The sequence below is a fragment of the Colius striatus genome, chromosome Z, assembly GCF_028858725.1.
Source record: "Colius striatus isolate bColStr4 chromosome Z, bColStr4.1.hap1, whole genome shotgun sequence".
NCBI classification, from domain to species: domain Eukaryota; kingdom Metazoa; phylum Chordata; class Aves; order Coliiformes; family Coliidae; genus Colius; species Colius striatus.
Genome location: NC_084790.1, coordinates 74,234,265 through 74,250,227, shown reverse-complemented (window position 1 = coordinate 74,250,227; position 15,963 = coordinate 74,234,265). Strand labels below are relative to the sequence as shown.

Genomic DNA, 15,963 nt, shown 5'->3' with positions numbered 1-15,963 from the left:
AGACAGCAGAAGCCAAGAGAAGGCTATGCTGCTGTATACTGCAGTAGACTACACAGTGCCCTAGGAAAAGCAACTGAGAGACAGTGGGAAAGCTGCCTGGAGATCACTTGGCAGATGCTCCATCACTATGTGGAGCTGCCATTTAGCTTTTCAGCCTGCTCCATATTATGTGAGCTTTCCTGAGCGATGGCTGGTGTGCTGGGAGAAGGAGGTGAGTGGTGTGCGATTTCACTGCTCTGAATGTTTCAGAGCTAAATAAATTACTGCTGCTACGTGTAGGTTGTGTTTAGATGGCAAAAGCTGCTCTCTGGGGGGCCCTGGCAGTATGAGGTGGCAGCCTAGACTGTGCAGGAGGGAGGAGTATAAGCCAAGAGGCTGGAGGTCAATGAGGGTCACAGGAGGAGAGCTGCCAGTGGCAATAGTGTCCAGGGCAGCCTTTGTCCATCTGATCTGCTCCCAGAGAGGTCCTGGCTTGGGCTGGGCCAACCAAAGCATCCCGGGGTTCTCCTCCCACTGATGCCAGCCCGACCAGCAGAAGGCAGACACCACAGGCTGGGGCAGTCTGCCCTTAGAGACGGCAGAGTGCCAGGTGCTGCAGGGAAGAATGTCTGGCTGGAGCAGCCCAGGCAGGCCCTGCAGCCAGGCCTCGGCCCCCGGCAGTGGGAGGCCCCGGCTGCATGCGGCTGCGCAGTGGGGCATGGCCCTGTGTGCGCAGTGAGTGCATGGAAATGTTCCTGCAGTGCTCGGGTGCTGAGCAGCGGCACAGGCAGACGTGATGTAACCCAGCACATACTCTCCAGGCAAAAGCATAACCCAGTGGTTCTTTTCAAACAAGTAAGAGTGTGTGCAAGGCTTTTAGGACCGATCGGTGGTATCTTCAGTTCACCATGAGTTTAGTCTGCTGCCACAGGGACCACTGGAAGTGTTCCAAATTTAATGTCAGGCCACACAGTTCAAGAGTTTGAGTACCTTGAAACCTTCATCTATAGCAACACTGTCTCGTTTTGCAAACGAGTCACTGGGGGTGCTCGTGGGTCCAAGCCAACACTGAAAAAAGTATTTCATAGAAGTGAAGTTTCCAAACGCTTTTCTTCATCCCTGCTGATTCTTCCTCCTCTATTTGGATCTTTCACTGATCCTTTTGAAAGTAACAGCAATACAGACTAGACAGTACTTCATTTTGGTTTTATGTCCATGTTATCTCAGGGCAGTAACAAATTAATACTTCTCATGTTAATTCTCCTCCTTAATCATTTCCATAAACCCTCTCCCTTAGAATTATGTACAGTGGTGAACTGCATCTGAAGCAAATTAAAATCTGTGATATGATAAATTTCTGCTTATTAGAGGAACCCTGAGATTCAATTTTTGTAGCCACAGATTAGTCCTGCCAGCAGACCTGCTCCTGGCAAGAAAGCTGCATGCTTTGCTCAACTTTAAGTAATTGTGCTCAGGTTACAACAGCATGTGACAAAATGTCTTCTAGGAGAAAGGACAGCCTCCCTCTCACAGGGCCTGAAAAAATCCTGGGGCAGTGTGTCACCAATATCAGGCTCCTCTGATGGTCAGTTTTGCCCCTTTGTACAAGTGGAGGAGGTTTATGCTATTAGTCCTGCAGATGCGAGTGCCCAGCCCCATTGGTGGCTTCAGGAGGGTCTGTTTTGTGAAACAGCTTGTAGTTCCTGAGGCATTTATGGTAACACATCTGTTGCTGTTCGCAGACCTTTGGCTGCTCTGACAGCCCCTTATTTGATGAGTTCAACACAGGTATTTACACACTCATCAGCTTTTCAGTCTCATTCTTTTAAAAGCCTACTTGCATGCTGATCTGACCAGATTCACAGCGTTGGCCCTCCTTGTAGATTTTCCAAGAGCCCGAATGCTCAGACAGTTGGTAATGGGGCCTCCTACCAGCAGCTGGAGATTGGAAGCAGGCGCATCTGGGTGACATCATCCCTGCGAGGAGCGTGGGGCTGGAGCCCTCAGCGGTGCTGGTGGGTGGCCATGGAGCCCGCAGGCTGCGGTGTGGCGTTAGCCCTGTCCGAGGGCCGGCCCCAGCGGTACCCTGTGCTCGGCAGCTCTGGGAGGCCAGTGCCGCCTGCATCAAAGCACAAACGTGCTCCCGGGGGCGGGGTGTGGCTGTGGTGTGGATGCTTTCCCGTTCGGGATTAGCCACCACACTCCCCAGTGAATGGCTGGGCTCAGACTCGCAGCACTCTGCTTGCATGTCCCGTCCTAAAGCAGCAGCAGTGTCCCACACCCTGATGCACACTCTGAAGCCCTATCCAAGAATGTTTGGATGCATTTGCTTCTCTGTAAGCACATTGCTGCTCACCAGGATGCATTCCCTTAAGAGGGAGCCAGGGACCAAGGAAGGGGGCTGGGTTAAGACACGTTTTCCAGATGTTAAAAAAAACAACCCAACAGTACAGGAGGGAGAGAGCATTAAACCAGGTTTTCCTTCCCTTCTGCAGCTGGAAATACCACACAGTGAATAAAGACAAAAAGCAGAAAGGTCTGTGCTGCCCTCTTCCTAGAAAGAGCTTTTCTGGATTCTCAGTGTTCAAGGTGCAGCTCCCAAAAAGGCCGTGCTGCATTCAGCAGCTGCTGGGGCCACAGCCGGGTGCAAGCACAGCTGGACAGAGTTGCAGAGCTGGGTGCAGACACGTCAACACGACTGTGCAGATATTGCAGAGCTGGGTGCCCGCTGGAAAGTTGCAGTGAGAGGCTACCAGGGTGGCTGTGCTGGTGGGAATGGCAGCATGCTGCCCAGTCATGCTCCTCCTGCCTTGTCCCCCCACAGCAAGTGTGCAGAGGGTTTGGGAGCAGAACCACCCCCAACCCTCTCCTGCCTGAGGGTGGCTGCACGTTGGTCTCCACTTTGTTCCTGGAATTCCTGCCCTTGCTGCCAAGTGGAGAAATCACATCACCATCTCATGTTTCTTCCACAAATGTTTTGGTTGGTGAGTGTCTGGCAGTATGTCCCTTTGCAAATATCTGCACACCCAGTCTGGGTTGTGGCATGGAAGAGAAGGGTGTGCAACTACAGCAGCTCTGCACAGCCTGCACCTTGCTGAGAGCCTTCCTGGGACTCTGGGACCCACTACTGCAGGCAGGTAACAGCCTGGGATTACCCCAGCTCCTCTGAGACCTGTTTCAGGCATCTGTGTGGTTCATGAGGAGAGTGAACGTTCTAACCTGCTGATGGAACACCTAAGAAGGATGTACATGTAAGGAGCTCTCTGTACAGATGTAAACAGCTTACTGTAAGCTAAAAGGAGTTTCATCAGGCCATGCCTATAAAAGTGTTTGTGAATACTCCCAGATGCTAGAACGAGACCACTCTTATCATTACACTGCTTGAGACAGGCCTTACCTTGGGGTTGGCCCAGGCCAGTCATCAGTTTCTGCAAATACCTGCCCATCACAGCTCTGAATCAGCCCACTCTTCTTTGCAGGCAACCTTGCACCTAACAGGGTGAGGTTTCTGCAATGCAAACCCTGTCTGTGCAGCACCCCAAGCCTACTGTACCCAGGAGCACCCCAAGCAGTGTCTGCAGGGGCGGCTGTACCCTGGGAGCAGCCCCAGCGCCCTCAGCCTGCAGTGCTAGTGTCCCCAGGAGCAGCTTTGCACTGAAACCCTTGCTCCTCTGGTTTCTGGGCTATACTGAGCTGTGTGTGAAATCTTAAGAGGAATCTGCTTCCTCAAACAGCTGTCTGGTTTTCAAGCAGCCAGAGACACTGGGGTTCAGTGTTGCTGCAAACCCCCTGCAGTTGCTGTCTGACTGGGTGGAGTGGCTTCATTCCTCCTTCGGTAATGCAAATCCATTGCTGCACTCTGTTGGCATTTATGGAGTAAAATCCGCACACACGTATAGCTAGATTTGTTATCTAACTAGATAAACATAGACAACACATTGAGGCCTCCATCTTTCTGCTGACTTGCTCATTTTTGGTCAAACCCACAGTCCCATCTGAGCTGGAAGGGTAGGAGGCTGCTAAATTCTCCACAGACATCTTCAATGTCTCTTCCCTCAGCCTCGTGCCAAGAGACCAGAAAATCCAACACTCCCTCTTGGGCTCAGGTGCAAGAGCCAGCCACCACCAAAGCAAATTTTTAGTTTTTGACTGATGGCTTGATGGGTTTTCAATCTGCAGAATAAATGATCGAGCTTGGGATTTCCAAAGAGCTGACTCCAACTCACCAAATGCTTCTGCATGACCTTGTCCACAGAAGTGAAATTCCCACCATGCTCTACCCTCTGTGAAGAGGATTTTCAATGGAATAGCAAAAGAGGAGCTTTTCCTGGATTTCTTTGCTGTGCAGATCAGATCATCTTAAGACTTCCTTTGGGTGTTTTTCTCCAGGGAGGGCCAGGATACTTGCATGGAGTGATGTTCTTATCTGTGGTAGATACTCAAGCCACTTCTCACTATTAATTCCACAGAGACAGGAGTTGTATGGTCACCTGATTACACTTTTGGGCTACACTCCCTTGCAGAGCACTTACAACTAGACTTTGCAATGCTAATGTATTTGGAGAGAAGCAGGGTAGAAGGAACCTGAAGCTTCCATTTATACCTATGCAATCCTGCCCCTGCCCCCAGGGACAGATCCATATAGAAATGAATTTCAGTCTCAACAGGACGGCACAATGCCTCTATTATGTTACAGCTCCATTTAAAAAACAATTCCATATTTCCTCAGTTTAATGTTAGTGTTCTATCAGCGAAAGCATTGTTTAGTGTTACTGTAATTATTTATGCAATTTCTACATATTTATTTGGGTAGGACCCACCTGCTGGATTCTCAGGGGTTCACAAGCTGCTACAAAATCAAATTCAAAACAGGCAGCTACAGGAAAGAGCATGTGGCTTAGCTCAGCTGTTCCAACTGTTCTGCTAACCTCGCTGAAGAGCCATCTAGTCAAGAATATGGGAATATATTTCCTTATAAATCCATATGCAATTAGACATTAAGTAACTGATTTCTTCCTGTGACTAACTTTGAAACAGAGGTATAAAACTCAGTTCTTTTGGGGGAATTTTGTACTTGGCAGGCTTTACAGATCCAAACGGTTGTGGATGAGCCTCAAAATATGAAAGCCAGAGACACAAGAACTTCTTAGTACGTCAGGAAGTACAAGATGACATTAGCACCAGCGTCATTGGTGTTCTGGTGTATAAAAATTGTCCAGACCAGGAGCGAGAGTCATTATTTTGGCTTCTAGTACCTCAGCAGACCCAAGGTCTGTTGGTGGTAGCCTTTAGACACAGTAAATAGGTGCCTTCTTGAAGGCTTGAGGTCACTTCTCTGAAAAGCACATATCAAAATAATTAGAGGAAAAGTCACTTGTCAGTGTTATGGCCTCTGGATCTGCATTGCCCAGAGTTCCAGGTGCTGCAGATCAGAGCAGCCAGGCAGCACCTACTGAAGCTGTACTGAACCTGGGTATAAAAAGCTGGTTCCAGCTCCCATCAGGAACTGGAGCCATCAGTGATGCTAGGTACTTACGAGCCATTTTAAACGAAAGCAAGTGGGCAAAAGCTAAGCCATGACAGGGTCATTCGGTGACATCACTAGACAACATGAAGTGCTTCTTCTGCTGCAGGTTCCCCCAGAAAAGACTTGAGTAGAAGAGATAAAACATCCTGCAGGTATTGCCGTCTGAGTTCTGGATCTGATACAAAGTGTGGTAGGAAACGAATCTGACAGTGGAGGTTTGCAGAAGGAACTTACCAGGTTAAAAAGATGCACAGAGCACTCCCAGTCATTCTCTTCACACATTTTTTTTCACTGTGGTTGAAGGCAGAGATGTGACAGAACTTGCCACAGGTGGATCTCAAATACACTCCTTGCTTTACTGCAAAGACTCTGTAGTCCAGGCTTTCCGTGGTTTTTCTCCACCTAGAACTCACAAAGGCATAAGGTACACAAATGTCTCCTCATCCTCATGAGTCTGGGCCCCATCTGACGCCAGGTGAGGTACAAGGGTCAAGGCTTGCAGAAATCATGCATGTCTGTAATAGCTATTCTTTATGAAATGGCAACAGCTGCTTTCTGGTATTTTGTGGTGGTGTAATTGCTTGGGATGTTATTTCCATTGGTTTCATGTTGGTCGATTATAGAAGACAGTTAAAAGTGCTATTTTAAGATAATAGGCCTGTAAGCAATTATACAAAAGGACAAATGTTGAGCCACAGTGATGCTCCTGAACACAACAGAAGGAACTTTGATACTCTAAACACATCAAGAAAGCGATGTGCTCTGTTTCATGTTCCACTTGCACATGAGGAAAAACTTTCCTGTAAGGATGAGCGAGCCCTGGCACAGGTTGCATAGGGAGGGTGTGGAGTCTCTTTCTCTGGAGGTCTGCAAAACCCACCTGGACGCGTTCCTGTGCGACCTGACCAAGGATGAACCTTCTTTAGCAGGGGTTGGATGGGATGATCTCTAGAGGTCCCTTCCAAGCACTGCCATTTTGTGATTCTGTCACCCAGAGTTTACACAAATCATATATAAAGCAGCCAGTCAGGGATAATATTAATAATTTGCAATGAGCTTACATTTTTTTTTAATCACTGAAGAAATTGAGAGAGTAAGCCAAAATGAAATACACCTACACTGAAAACTTAAGCTTGAGGGCGGGGGGGAAATAGATGGTAAATAGGACTAATTTAGGATATTATTAGGTATCTTTATCAGTCCTGTAGTTTAAACATTTGTGATTCTTTTTCAAATGTAAAATTAATTGCAATAAGTGGACGATCCACATGGAAGACAACAAAAGTGAAGTGTTGACACTGTGTACTCTGAAAGTATACTCTTGCTGACACAGAGGTGAAAAATGGCCAGTAAAAGCATTTTAAACTGAAACCCAAAGGACCTGGATTCTGTTGAACTGTGGAGCAATCGACATAGTACCACACGAACATATTGTTTTCCACATGTGCAAAGCAAGACCTCATCTTCTGACAAACACCAGGACACAACCACAGCCTGAAGCTGTCCAAGGCATCAGGAGATCACAGGCTCTTGGGGCATGTCCTCTGGGAGCAAGGCAGGAAGGTTTCCATCTCCGGCAGCATCATCTGTGTCTCTTCAGTGCCACCTCCTGCTCTGAGCAGGTTGTTTGCAGCAAGAGAGTTGTGAAGGGAGAAGAGCAGCTTTTGACCCAAGTACAGCCCCCATCTCTGTTTTGCAAAGCTGGACTCTGTAGAAAACTCCCCAGAGACTGTTCTCCCCTCCTGGTGAGAGGTGAGACCTGTTCTCAGCAGGGGTATGAACACACGACGCTGTGGGGCACAGGCAGACATTCGTGTTCTTCAGTTGAAGAGTTCCTCCTGTTTCTGAAAAAGACTATTGAAAAAGGTAAACAAATTTCACAAATAACTTACAGAATGAAACTTTGATTCCTCTTGTGATTCTTAGCAGCCTTACTAGAGAGCAGCAGGGAGGGAAAAGGGACGTGCACATACAGAAACACCTCAGCAGCATTCTTTTAGATGTCTAATAAATTACTAGCAACAAAGCAATCACCTTGCCAGAACAGTTGTGAGTAAGGAGTAAGTAAATTCTGGCCTCTACCTTTGTTTACCAATTCAGCTGCAGATAAAAGGTGAAATCAGATAAAAATCCAAGGAATTGAGCTGTATTAAGAACTAATTGAGATGAGGAGAAACCTAGTGGCTTCACCAGGAAAACATATCAGCATTTGCCAGAAAGAAACCATCTGCTGCTATTAAGAAATCAGTCAGAAAATGTCATCCTCTTTCAAGATAAATTTAGTTTTAAGTCATTGAAAGTTCATGGCTAACATACAGCTGGTGTTCAGATTTTCCCCTATGTAATTAGTTGGAACAAGCCAAAGACAAAAAACCAAAATAGTAACAAAGATTATTGGAGAATACTGTGAAAAGCAGCAATGCATTACACAAACACCACCCAAACTCCTGTGCTGGAATCAGTGGGTACAGGAGATCAACTCCTCTTTCTGCTTTTCCAGCTTCAGATTTTTGAGTCAAGGACAAGAAATGTTTGCAAGAGAAACTCTTTGTACTTCTAATTGCAGAGCTTAAAAGAAAAGACCGTATCAAGTCTAACATCTTCACAGCTTTCATAGAATCATAGAATGGTAGGGGTGTGGAAGGGACCTTCAGAGATCATCTAGTCCAATCCTGCTGCAGAAGCAGATCCGTCTAGATCAGGTCACACAGGAACGTGTCCAGGTGGGTCCTGAAGACCTCCAAGGTAGGAGACTACACACCCTCCCTGGGCAGCCTGTGCCAGGGCTCCCTCACCCGAACAGTGAAATAGTTTTTCCTTACATTTAAATGGAATTTTTTGTGTTCCAGCTTCATCCCATTACCCCTTGTCCTGTGGCCAGATACCGTTGAAAAGAGATGTCCCAACTTCCTGACACCCACCATTTAGACACCTGTAAATATTAATGAGATTCTCACTCAGTCTTCTCTTCTCTAGACTGAAAAGCCTCAGTTCCCACAGCCTTTCCTCAAAAGGAAGATGCTCCAGTCCCCTGATCATCTTGGTGGCCCTGTGCTGGAACCTCCCTCGACCTGCTGGCCACACTCTTCTTGATGCATCCCAGGCTGCCATTGGCCTTCTTGGCCACGAGGGCACATTGCTGGCTCATGTTTAGCCTATTATCAATCAGGACTTCCAGGTCTCTCTATGCAGAGCTGCTCTTCAGCAGTTCGACTCCCAGCCCGTGCTGGTGCATGGGGTTGTTCCTTCCCAGATGCAGGACTCTGCACTCGTCCTTGTTGAACCTCATGAGGTTCCTCTCTGCCCAACTCTCAAGCCGGTCGAGATCCCGCTGAATGGCAGCACAGCCTCTGGGGAATCAGCCAGTCCTCCCAGTTTGGTGTCATCAGCCAACTTGCTGAGGGTACACTCTGTCCCCTCATCCAGGTCATTGATGAAGATATTGAACAAGACTGGCCCCAGAACCAACCCCTGTGGAACTCCACTGGCCACAGGCCTCCAACTCGACTCTGTGCCATTGATCACCACTCTCTGGGCTCTGTCATTCAGCCAGCTCTCGATCCACCTCACTGTCCACTCATCCAAGCCACACTGCCTGAGCTTTCTGATGAGGATGTTGTGGGAGACAGTGTCAAAAGCCTTGCTGAAGTCAAGGTAGATGACATCGGCTGCTCTCCCCTCATCTAGCCAGCCGGTTATGCACTCATAGAAGGCTATCAGGTTGGCCAGACAGGATTCCCCTTGGCGATTCTATGCTGACTCCCCCTGATAACCATCTGATCAGTGTTCAGATATGTTCAGTGATACCATTCAGGATGAGTTGTTCCATCACTTTTCCAGGGATGGAGGTTAGGCTGACCGGCCTGTAGTTTCCTGGGTCATTCTTCTTGCCCTTTTTGAAGACTGGTGTGACATTGGCCTTTCTCCAGTCCTCAGGCACCTCACCTGTCCTCCACGATTGTTCAAAAATGATAGAGAGAGGCTTATCAATCACATCAGCCAGCTCCCTCAGCACTCTAGGATGCATCCCCTCAGGACTCACTGACTTATGAGCCTTAAGCTTGGCCAACAAGTCTTTAACCTCTTCCTCTCAGGGCAAGTCCTCTGTCATCCACGCCATCCCACTATCCTTGCTGGACTGGGCTTCCCAAGGGCATGCCTTGGTCATAAAGACTGAAGCAAAGAAGGCATTTCATTCAGTTTTATTAAAAAATATAATTATTTTACATATCCATAAATATAACACAGATAACCAAAACACACATCTACAGTTCTGCTTCAGTAACATCCTCATCAGGACAACAATAGTATTCCACAAAGCAGATCTGCCCGTCTTCATTCCTAATCATATACTGCAGTGAAAGAAATCCTTGAGCATTTGTTCGAATGGACACTTTACAAGATAAAGCCAGTGCCTTTGTAGATGGTTTAAGCAAAGAAATCTTGTACCTGCATGGGAAAAGAAAAAAGGAGAAAGCCATCTGAAAAAAAACCACAGAGAGGAGCTGAAACATTACTTCCAGTCATAGCCACAGAATACCTAAACCACAATTAGCAATGTGCTCATTTGATCTTTTCCTGATAGCAACATAAGGCAGACATTGTTATCATTTAGCTTCTCCTCACAGACCTGGGACCTTTTTGAGGTGAGAAGTGTTTTCTCTCCCCCATATCAGTGAAATAAATGTTACAGTAATGCCAAAACAGTTTTTCTAATGTTTCCAACAAATTGGCATGGCCTCCCAGAGAAAGCTTGATCACAGACTTCCCAACCTGTTGGTCTGGGTCTGGGTACAATGGAATGCCTCCATCAAATCTGAGTCCTTGGGGTAGTCCAGATGTGCACTTCCTGCATTTCCAAAAGTGGATAACCTGGAAGACAAAAGGCAACACCTTCAAATACCTGATCAAACCTCTCTGAAAACTTGTGATAAATCAGTCATCTTCCACATCTCAATGGCAAAACTTTCCTTTGTTTAATTAAAAATGCCTAACTGCCCACATCAGTGTCACACTTACCAGGTTGCCAAGACATTAATTACTACGTTAAACAAACTGCATACTTCAATTTGCCATACTTGCTACGATTCTTCTTGAAATAAGCAATATTCTCAACTAGCTCCCCTCATCTTTACCCTGAAAACTTCCAGTCCTTACCAAGAGGGGCCATGCACAAATACTGGAGTTGAAAGTGTGGTTTCTAGTACCTGAAGTAAGGTTTATCTGGAGACATGGTAATCTGCAGAACTTCACTGGTCATATCCAGTTCAGCAAATGCCTCTCGCAGACCCTCTGACTGCAGGATAACTTTATTAACAACCTTTGTACTGCAGAAATCAAAGTCTAGCAACTCTTCAGGTTCTTGAGTGTTAATTTTGCACACTGTTACTACCCCTCCTTCTTCCAAGAACAGCATCAAGGGGTAACCATAACCACGGTAACACATCCTAAGGGCTGTTGATGTCCCTGGAAAAAGAAGGAAATGCACATTCTTTTGCTGCACAGCAAGCAAGCAAACACATCTCATCAGCTTATAAAGTCACCTTTTACCAGCACAGATTTGGTCCAGCCTGCAACACACGAAGGTAGCACACTAGACATGGTACAAGGTGCTAATGGTTACTCAGCAAAACGAAATGTCTTGGTAGACACTAGTTCAAACCCAACTCCTGTTATGTACTTACATGGAGCTGCTGGTGGCTCTCAGTCCTGCCATGGCCCTCCATGGGTTGCAGGGGCACAGCTGCATTCTCACCACAGCTTGCAGAGGGGTCTCTGGTCAGGTGCTCCCCCTTCCTCCTTCTCTGACTGTGGGGTCTTCGTGGTCACCTCCATCTTGTACCACTCTTACACCTCCTACCAGCACTTCAAATTCCCATCCCTAAATAGTGCTGGCAGAGGCACCAGATTGGCCCAGCCAGGACAGAGGTGGGTCTGAACCCAGGAGCCGGGGGAGAGTCCAAAAACTCTTTACCTGCTCTTCACTGCAACCCGCTCCCTCTGTTACCAAGCAAAAGCTGCTCCTTGCTAAACCAGAACATCCACACACACACTTCTTAAAGCTTCTGAGGTGGCTGGGTTCTCCAGGGTTGCACAAGTCATGGAAAACAATCATAGAATCACAAAATGGTAGGGGTTGGAAGGGATCTTCAGAAAGGGGGTTGGAAGGGACCAGTCCAATCCCCCTGCCAAAGCAGGACGACCTAGATCAGGTCACACACAGGAACATGTCCAGCTGGGTACTGAAGACCTCCAAGGAAGGAGACTCCACACCCTCCCTGGGCAGCCTGTGCCAGGGCTCTGTCACCTCAACAGTGAAACAGTTTTTCCTTATGTTCAAAAGGAACTTTTTGTGTTCCAGCTTCATCCCATTACCCCTTGTCCTATCACCAGATACAACAGAAAAAAGGGATACCCCAACCTCCTGACACCCACCACTTAGATATTTGTAAATATTAATGTGATCTCCCCAAAGTCACCTCTTACCCAGACTAAATAAGACTAATAGAATGACAGACTAATAAATCAGATTACATTTACTATTTAGTTGACAGCAATGTTTTAGCAAGACAAATTCCAAGCTATGTCTATGCTGTCTGTCAGCACGCTGGTTCCTGCTGACCACAGCAACTGGTCAGCCTGAGTCCTTTCAAAATCCAATGTGGATCGGCTGTGGCCTTAAAAGGCTTGCTGCCAGCTTTTGTGCTTTTTCAGCTCAAATTGACAGCTTTGAGAAGAGGCTGCCTCAGCTTGCCCAAGCAGTGGACTTGAGTAGCCTGATGCTGACAGCACGCGCAGCCTGTTCTGTGCCTTGGGACACTCTACATCCATACTGACCACCCTGAACAGCATGGGAAATTATTCTGCCAGTTGTGCTCAGGTTTTCCCCTCAAGTGAAAGACACCTGGGAAAAAAACCAGTGTTTGTATGATGTGGATAATCTGGGCTCTGGACTGAAAAATATAGACAGGAAAGACAGTAACAGCATGTGTCAGTCCCAGGGCACCATGCTGGCCTCTGGGCCAGAACTCCAGCCTGAACATCACACAACCTGCCAGAGACACCTGAACAAACTACTTGATGAGTTTTCTTACCAAGATTAAAGAAACTATTTGAGATTTTCAGCCACAACCAGAGCAAGGGTACACGCCAATGCACCTCATGCCTCAAAAGGTTCTCTCCCAAAACAAGTGGTTATTCTGTGCCTTACACAGACCAAGGAAACATTGACTTCACAGGAAGACTCCTCTGTTTCTCAGCTACTCCAACAGCATCACATAGACACAGACCTTTATCCCACCTTCCAAATTGGATCAGCCTTTTTTAGCCTCTCCAGCGACAGGGGTCACTGACAGGCTGGCCAGGATCACACCATCAGCTCCCTCCTTCTCTTCACTGGTGGTTACCACAGCACACACTGTGTGCTGCCACAAGTTCTGCCAGGACTGCACATCTCCCTTTAGCTACGTAGAGGCTTCCCCGTGTGAGCAACGGTGATGCACACAGGCTGTCAAGGTAAATATGCATCCTACCTGGCAAAGCACTGGTACCAAAAATGGTCAAACAGTCCAGAAGAAAAGACAGATTGATCCGGAATGTCACCGACTCCTCTTGAATAGCATATTCCTGAAAAATTTCTGCCTGTAAGAGAAAGGAAAAAGCTGAAGAGAGGACAGTTTCTTCCCTTATTTTTTCAGTTAATGCTAATTTCCTTAAATTCAGCACTTTCTCTTTCAGATATCAGTGCAACACAAACTGAATTCTACATGTAACACAATGCTGATTAAAGAAAAATGGGTTTCATCCTCAAAATTAGTAAAATAAAATCAGGTCGTAACTGAAATAAAGCAGCATGGTATAAGCATAAAAACCTAAACACTTGCTTTATAGTTTAAAAACAAGATAGAAGCATGAAAGCCTAAAGCTGCCTACTTCTGGAGCTGGAAATACTCAGGACATTGTACAGTATGTGTCACATTTCTGCAGAGAGTATTTCTTTGCTTTTCTTCACTCAGAGCATGAACAAACACTTCAAGTAATAAAATCACGTGAGAACGGAATAGCGAGTTCAACAGATTGAAACCTGTGCTGAAATACGGCTCCGACTAGCCTGATGGAGGTAAACTACTCCAGACTACCCTGTTTGCCACTGGTCACTAGTTGTTTTCTGGTAACCAAAAGAATAGAGCATCTCAGAAGTGAAGCAAGGTGATGTGAGATGCTTTTGAAAAAGCAGTTACATATTTTTATTGGCAGCCAAGAGGCAACCCACAGCCTGGGTGCAGCACACACAGCAGAGCCAGCACCCAAAAGAGGGGCAGGGGGGCTTCTCCCACGGCATTCAGCGTTGGTGCGGCCTCCCCTGGAGTGCTCTCTGCAGTTCTGGGCCCCACAGCTGAAGAAGGACTTAAAGAGCCTTGAATGCCTCCACAGGAGGAGAAGGATCTGGAAGGCATGTCCTGTGAGAGTGGCTGAGGACTTTGGGCTGGGCTGGGCTGGTTTGGAGAAAAGGAGGCTGAGAGGAGACCTCATTGTCCTTTACAGCTTCCTGAGAAGGTGCTGAGCTCTTCTCCCTGGTAGCCAGTGATGGGATACACGGGAATGGTTCAAAGCTGTGCCAGGGGAGGTTAGACTGGACATCGGGAAACATTTCTTTTAACTGAGAGAGTGGTCAAACACTGGAACAGGCTTCCTAGAGAGGTGGTTGATACCTCATGTCTGCCAGTGTTTAAGGGGCATTTGTGGAATGCCCTTAATAACCTGCTTTAACCTCTGGTCAGCCCACAAGTCAGGCAGTTGGACAAAATGATCATTTAAGTCCCTTCCAACTGGAACTATTCTATATTTAGCTCTCAAAGGAACTTCCAGTCCCCACGCCTCTGCTCCTGTCCACAGATGCCCACTGATGAACTGCCAGTAGCACTTGCTGCTCACTTCATGAGCCAGCTTAACACACAGCAGGACACTAACCACAGAAATACAGCACTAGCACAAGGGACTGTGCAGCCAGGAGCAGGACGAACCAAGGGGAGATGCTTCAACAGGGAGAGTCAGGCTTCTCCCCTTTCACACGCAGCTCAGGCTGCAAAGATACACGGTCTCAAGGACAGAAGAAAGGTAAATGTGGGTTTGAGTTACAATCATAAAACATTCCCTGGCTCTTCCAGTTACCTCTGCAGCACCATTATGTGCCTTCAAAACCAGAAATCAGGATGGTGCTCATTCTTAGGAACAAAGTGTTTATAAGCTGAATATTCATTAAGCAAAATCAACCAAACAAAAGCCATTGAGACAGTTAAACTACTCTTAAAAGAAGAAAAAAATTAAAAGTGCACCTTAGCAACATAAAATTAAGCAAAGCCAACAGCCACAGCTATCAAAGAGGCATCAGAAAAGGCTGCTTTTGATCATATATGGAATGCAAGCAGAAAAGAAATAATTTAAATGGCCATTTAAAGCTGTCTATATGGACAGTTCAGTGCATTTGTGAGCTTCTGCCTACACATAACCTCTGACGTACCCTTCCTGGCCAAGCTGAGCACAGGCAGTCAGAGAGTGAAAGGGACAGACCAGCACCCTGGCCTTGCAATGAAGCACAAGCTCCTGCCCTGTGTCTAGAAGCTCTCAGCACAGCTGACACTGCTGTACATGAGTGTCTGTGGATTTGTACTCCAAAAGAGTTGTTGTAAATTAATCTTTTTGGCTTTGAAACGAAAGATAATAAAGATGCTTATAGACAAAGAGACAGAAAGACAAGTCAGATAGGAAGACAGATAGATGGAAAGACTGATAGACAAGTAGGTGGACAGACAGGTAGACAACAACGTAGACAGGGACACAGATGGATAGTTAGACGACAGATGCGTTATAAACTTGTGTTTACAAGCAGTACGGCCACAAGCAGCAGTGGGCTTCGCAGGTGCCAAACCACTGAAAGAGGGCGGAAGCTCAGGACAAAGAGCTGGCGGGAGCCACCCAGGCGCTGGGCTCGGCCTCTGGGCAGCGCAGACACCTCGCGGATGTCTGCAGCGCTTCCCCTTCTCCGAGGGCACGCTCCGCGTACACCTCCTCCAGCACCTCCCTCCAGCCTGCGGCGCCGGCGCCTCCTCGCCGCCAACCCGAGGGAGGCCGCCCCGTCAGCGGCCGCCGCCGCGCCCCACCTGGATGAAGGCGTTGGCCTGGATGCACTTGGCGTCCTCCACTGTGAAGCGGAGGCCGTTGGCCGTGGCGAAGCAGGTGGCGTGGTCCTGGAAGTGCACGGCCCTGAGGAGGCCCGAGAGGTGCCGCGCATTGTCCAGGCTGGCGCTCAGCGCGCCGGGCTCGGCGCTGGCGGGCGGCGCTGCCGACAGGGGCATGGCGGACCCGCACCTCCGGGCGCGGCCGGAAGCGGCTGGGCGGGCGGGCGGTGCGGAAGAGAGGGACTGGCGCCGGAAGGGCGGAAGTGGCGTCGGAAGGGC

The 15,963-nt window shown here is 47.7% G+C and overlaps 1 protein-coding gene across 1 annotated transcript; it reads right to left on the bottom strand.

The window, feature by feature from the left end:
• Positions 1-9,692: 9,692 nt before the first annotated feature.
• Positions 9,693-15,888, bottom strand: RAD1 (RAD1 checkpoint DNA exonuclease). The gene is made up of 5 exons (XM_062019180.1): positions 15,667-15,888; positions 13,039-13,147; positions 10,714-10,972; positions 10,280-10,378; positions 9,693-9,955 (listed from the first exon to the last, which is right to left on the bottom strand). The coding sequence occupies exons 1-5, from the start codon at positions 15,859-15,861 to the stop codon at positions 9,772-9,774; spliced, it is 846 nt and encodes a 281-aa protein (XP_061875164.1). The 5' UTR covers positions 15,862-15,888; the 3' UTR covers positions 9,693-9,771.
• Positions 15,889-15,963: the final 75 nt, after the last annotated feature.

What these genes read in the sequence shown, in the direction of transcription:
- RAD1 (XM_062019180.1), bottom strand. Translation starts at nt 15,861, where the DNA reads ATGCCCCTGTCGGCAGCGCCGCCCGCCAGCGCCGAGCCCGGCGCGCTG. An exon ending in TGGTACCAGTGCTTTGCCAG is followed by an intron (nt 10,973 to 13,038) that starts GTAGGATGCATA and finishes TTCTTTTTCCAG; the next exon opens with GGACATCAACAGCCCTTAGG. An exon ending in ACCCAGACCCAGACCAACAG is followed by an intron (nt 9,956 to 10,279) that starts GTTGGGAAGTCT and finishes TTTCCCATGCAG; the next exon opens with GTACAAGATTTCTTTGCTTA.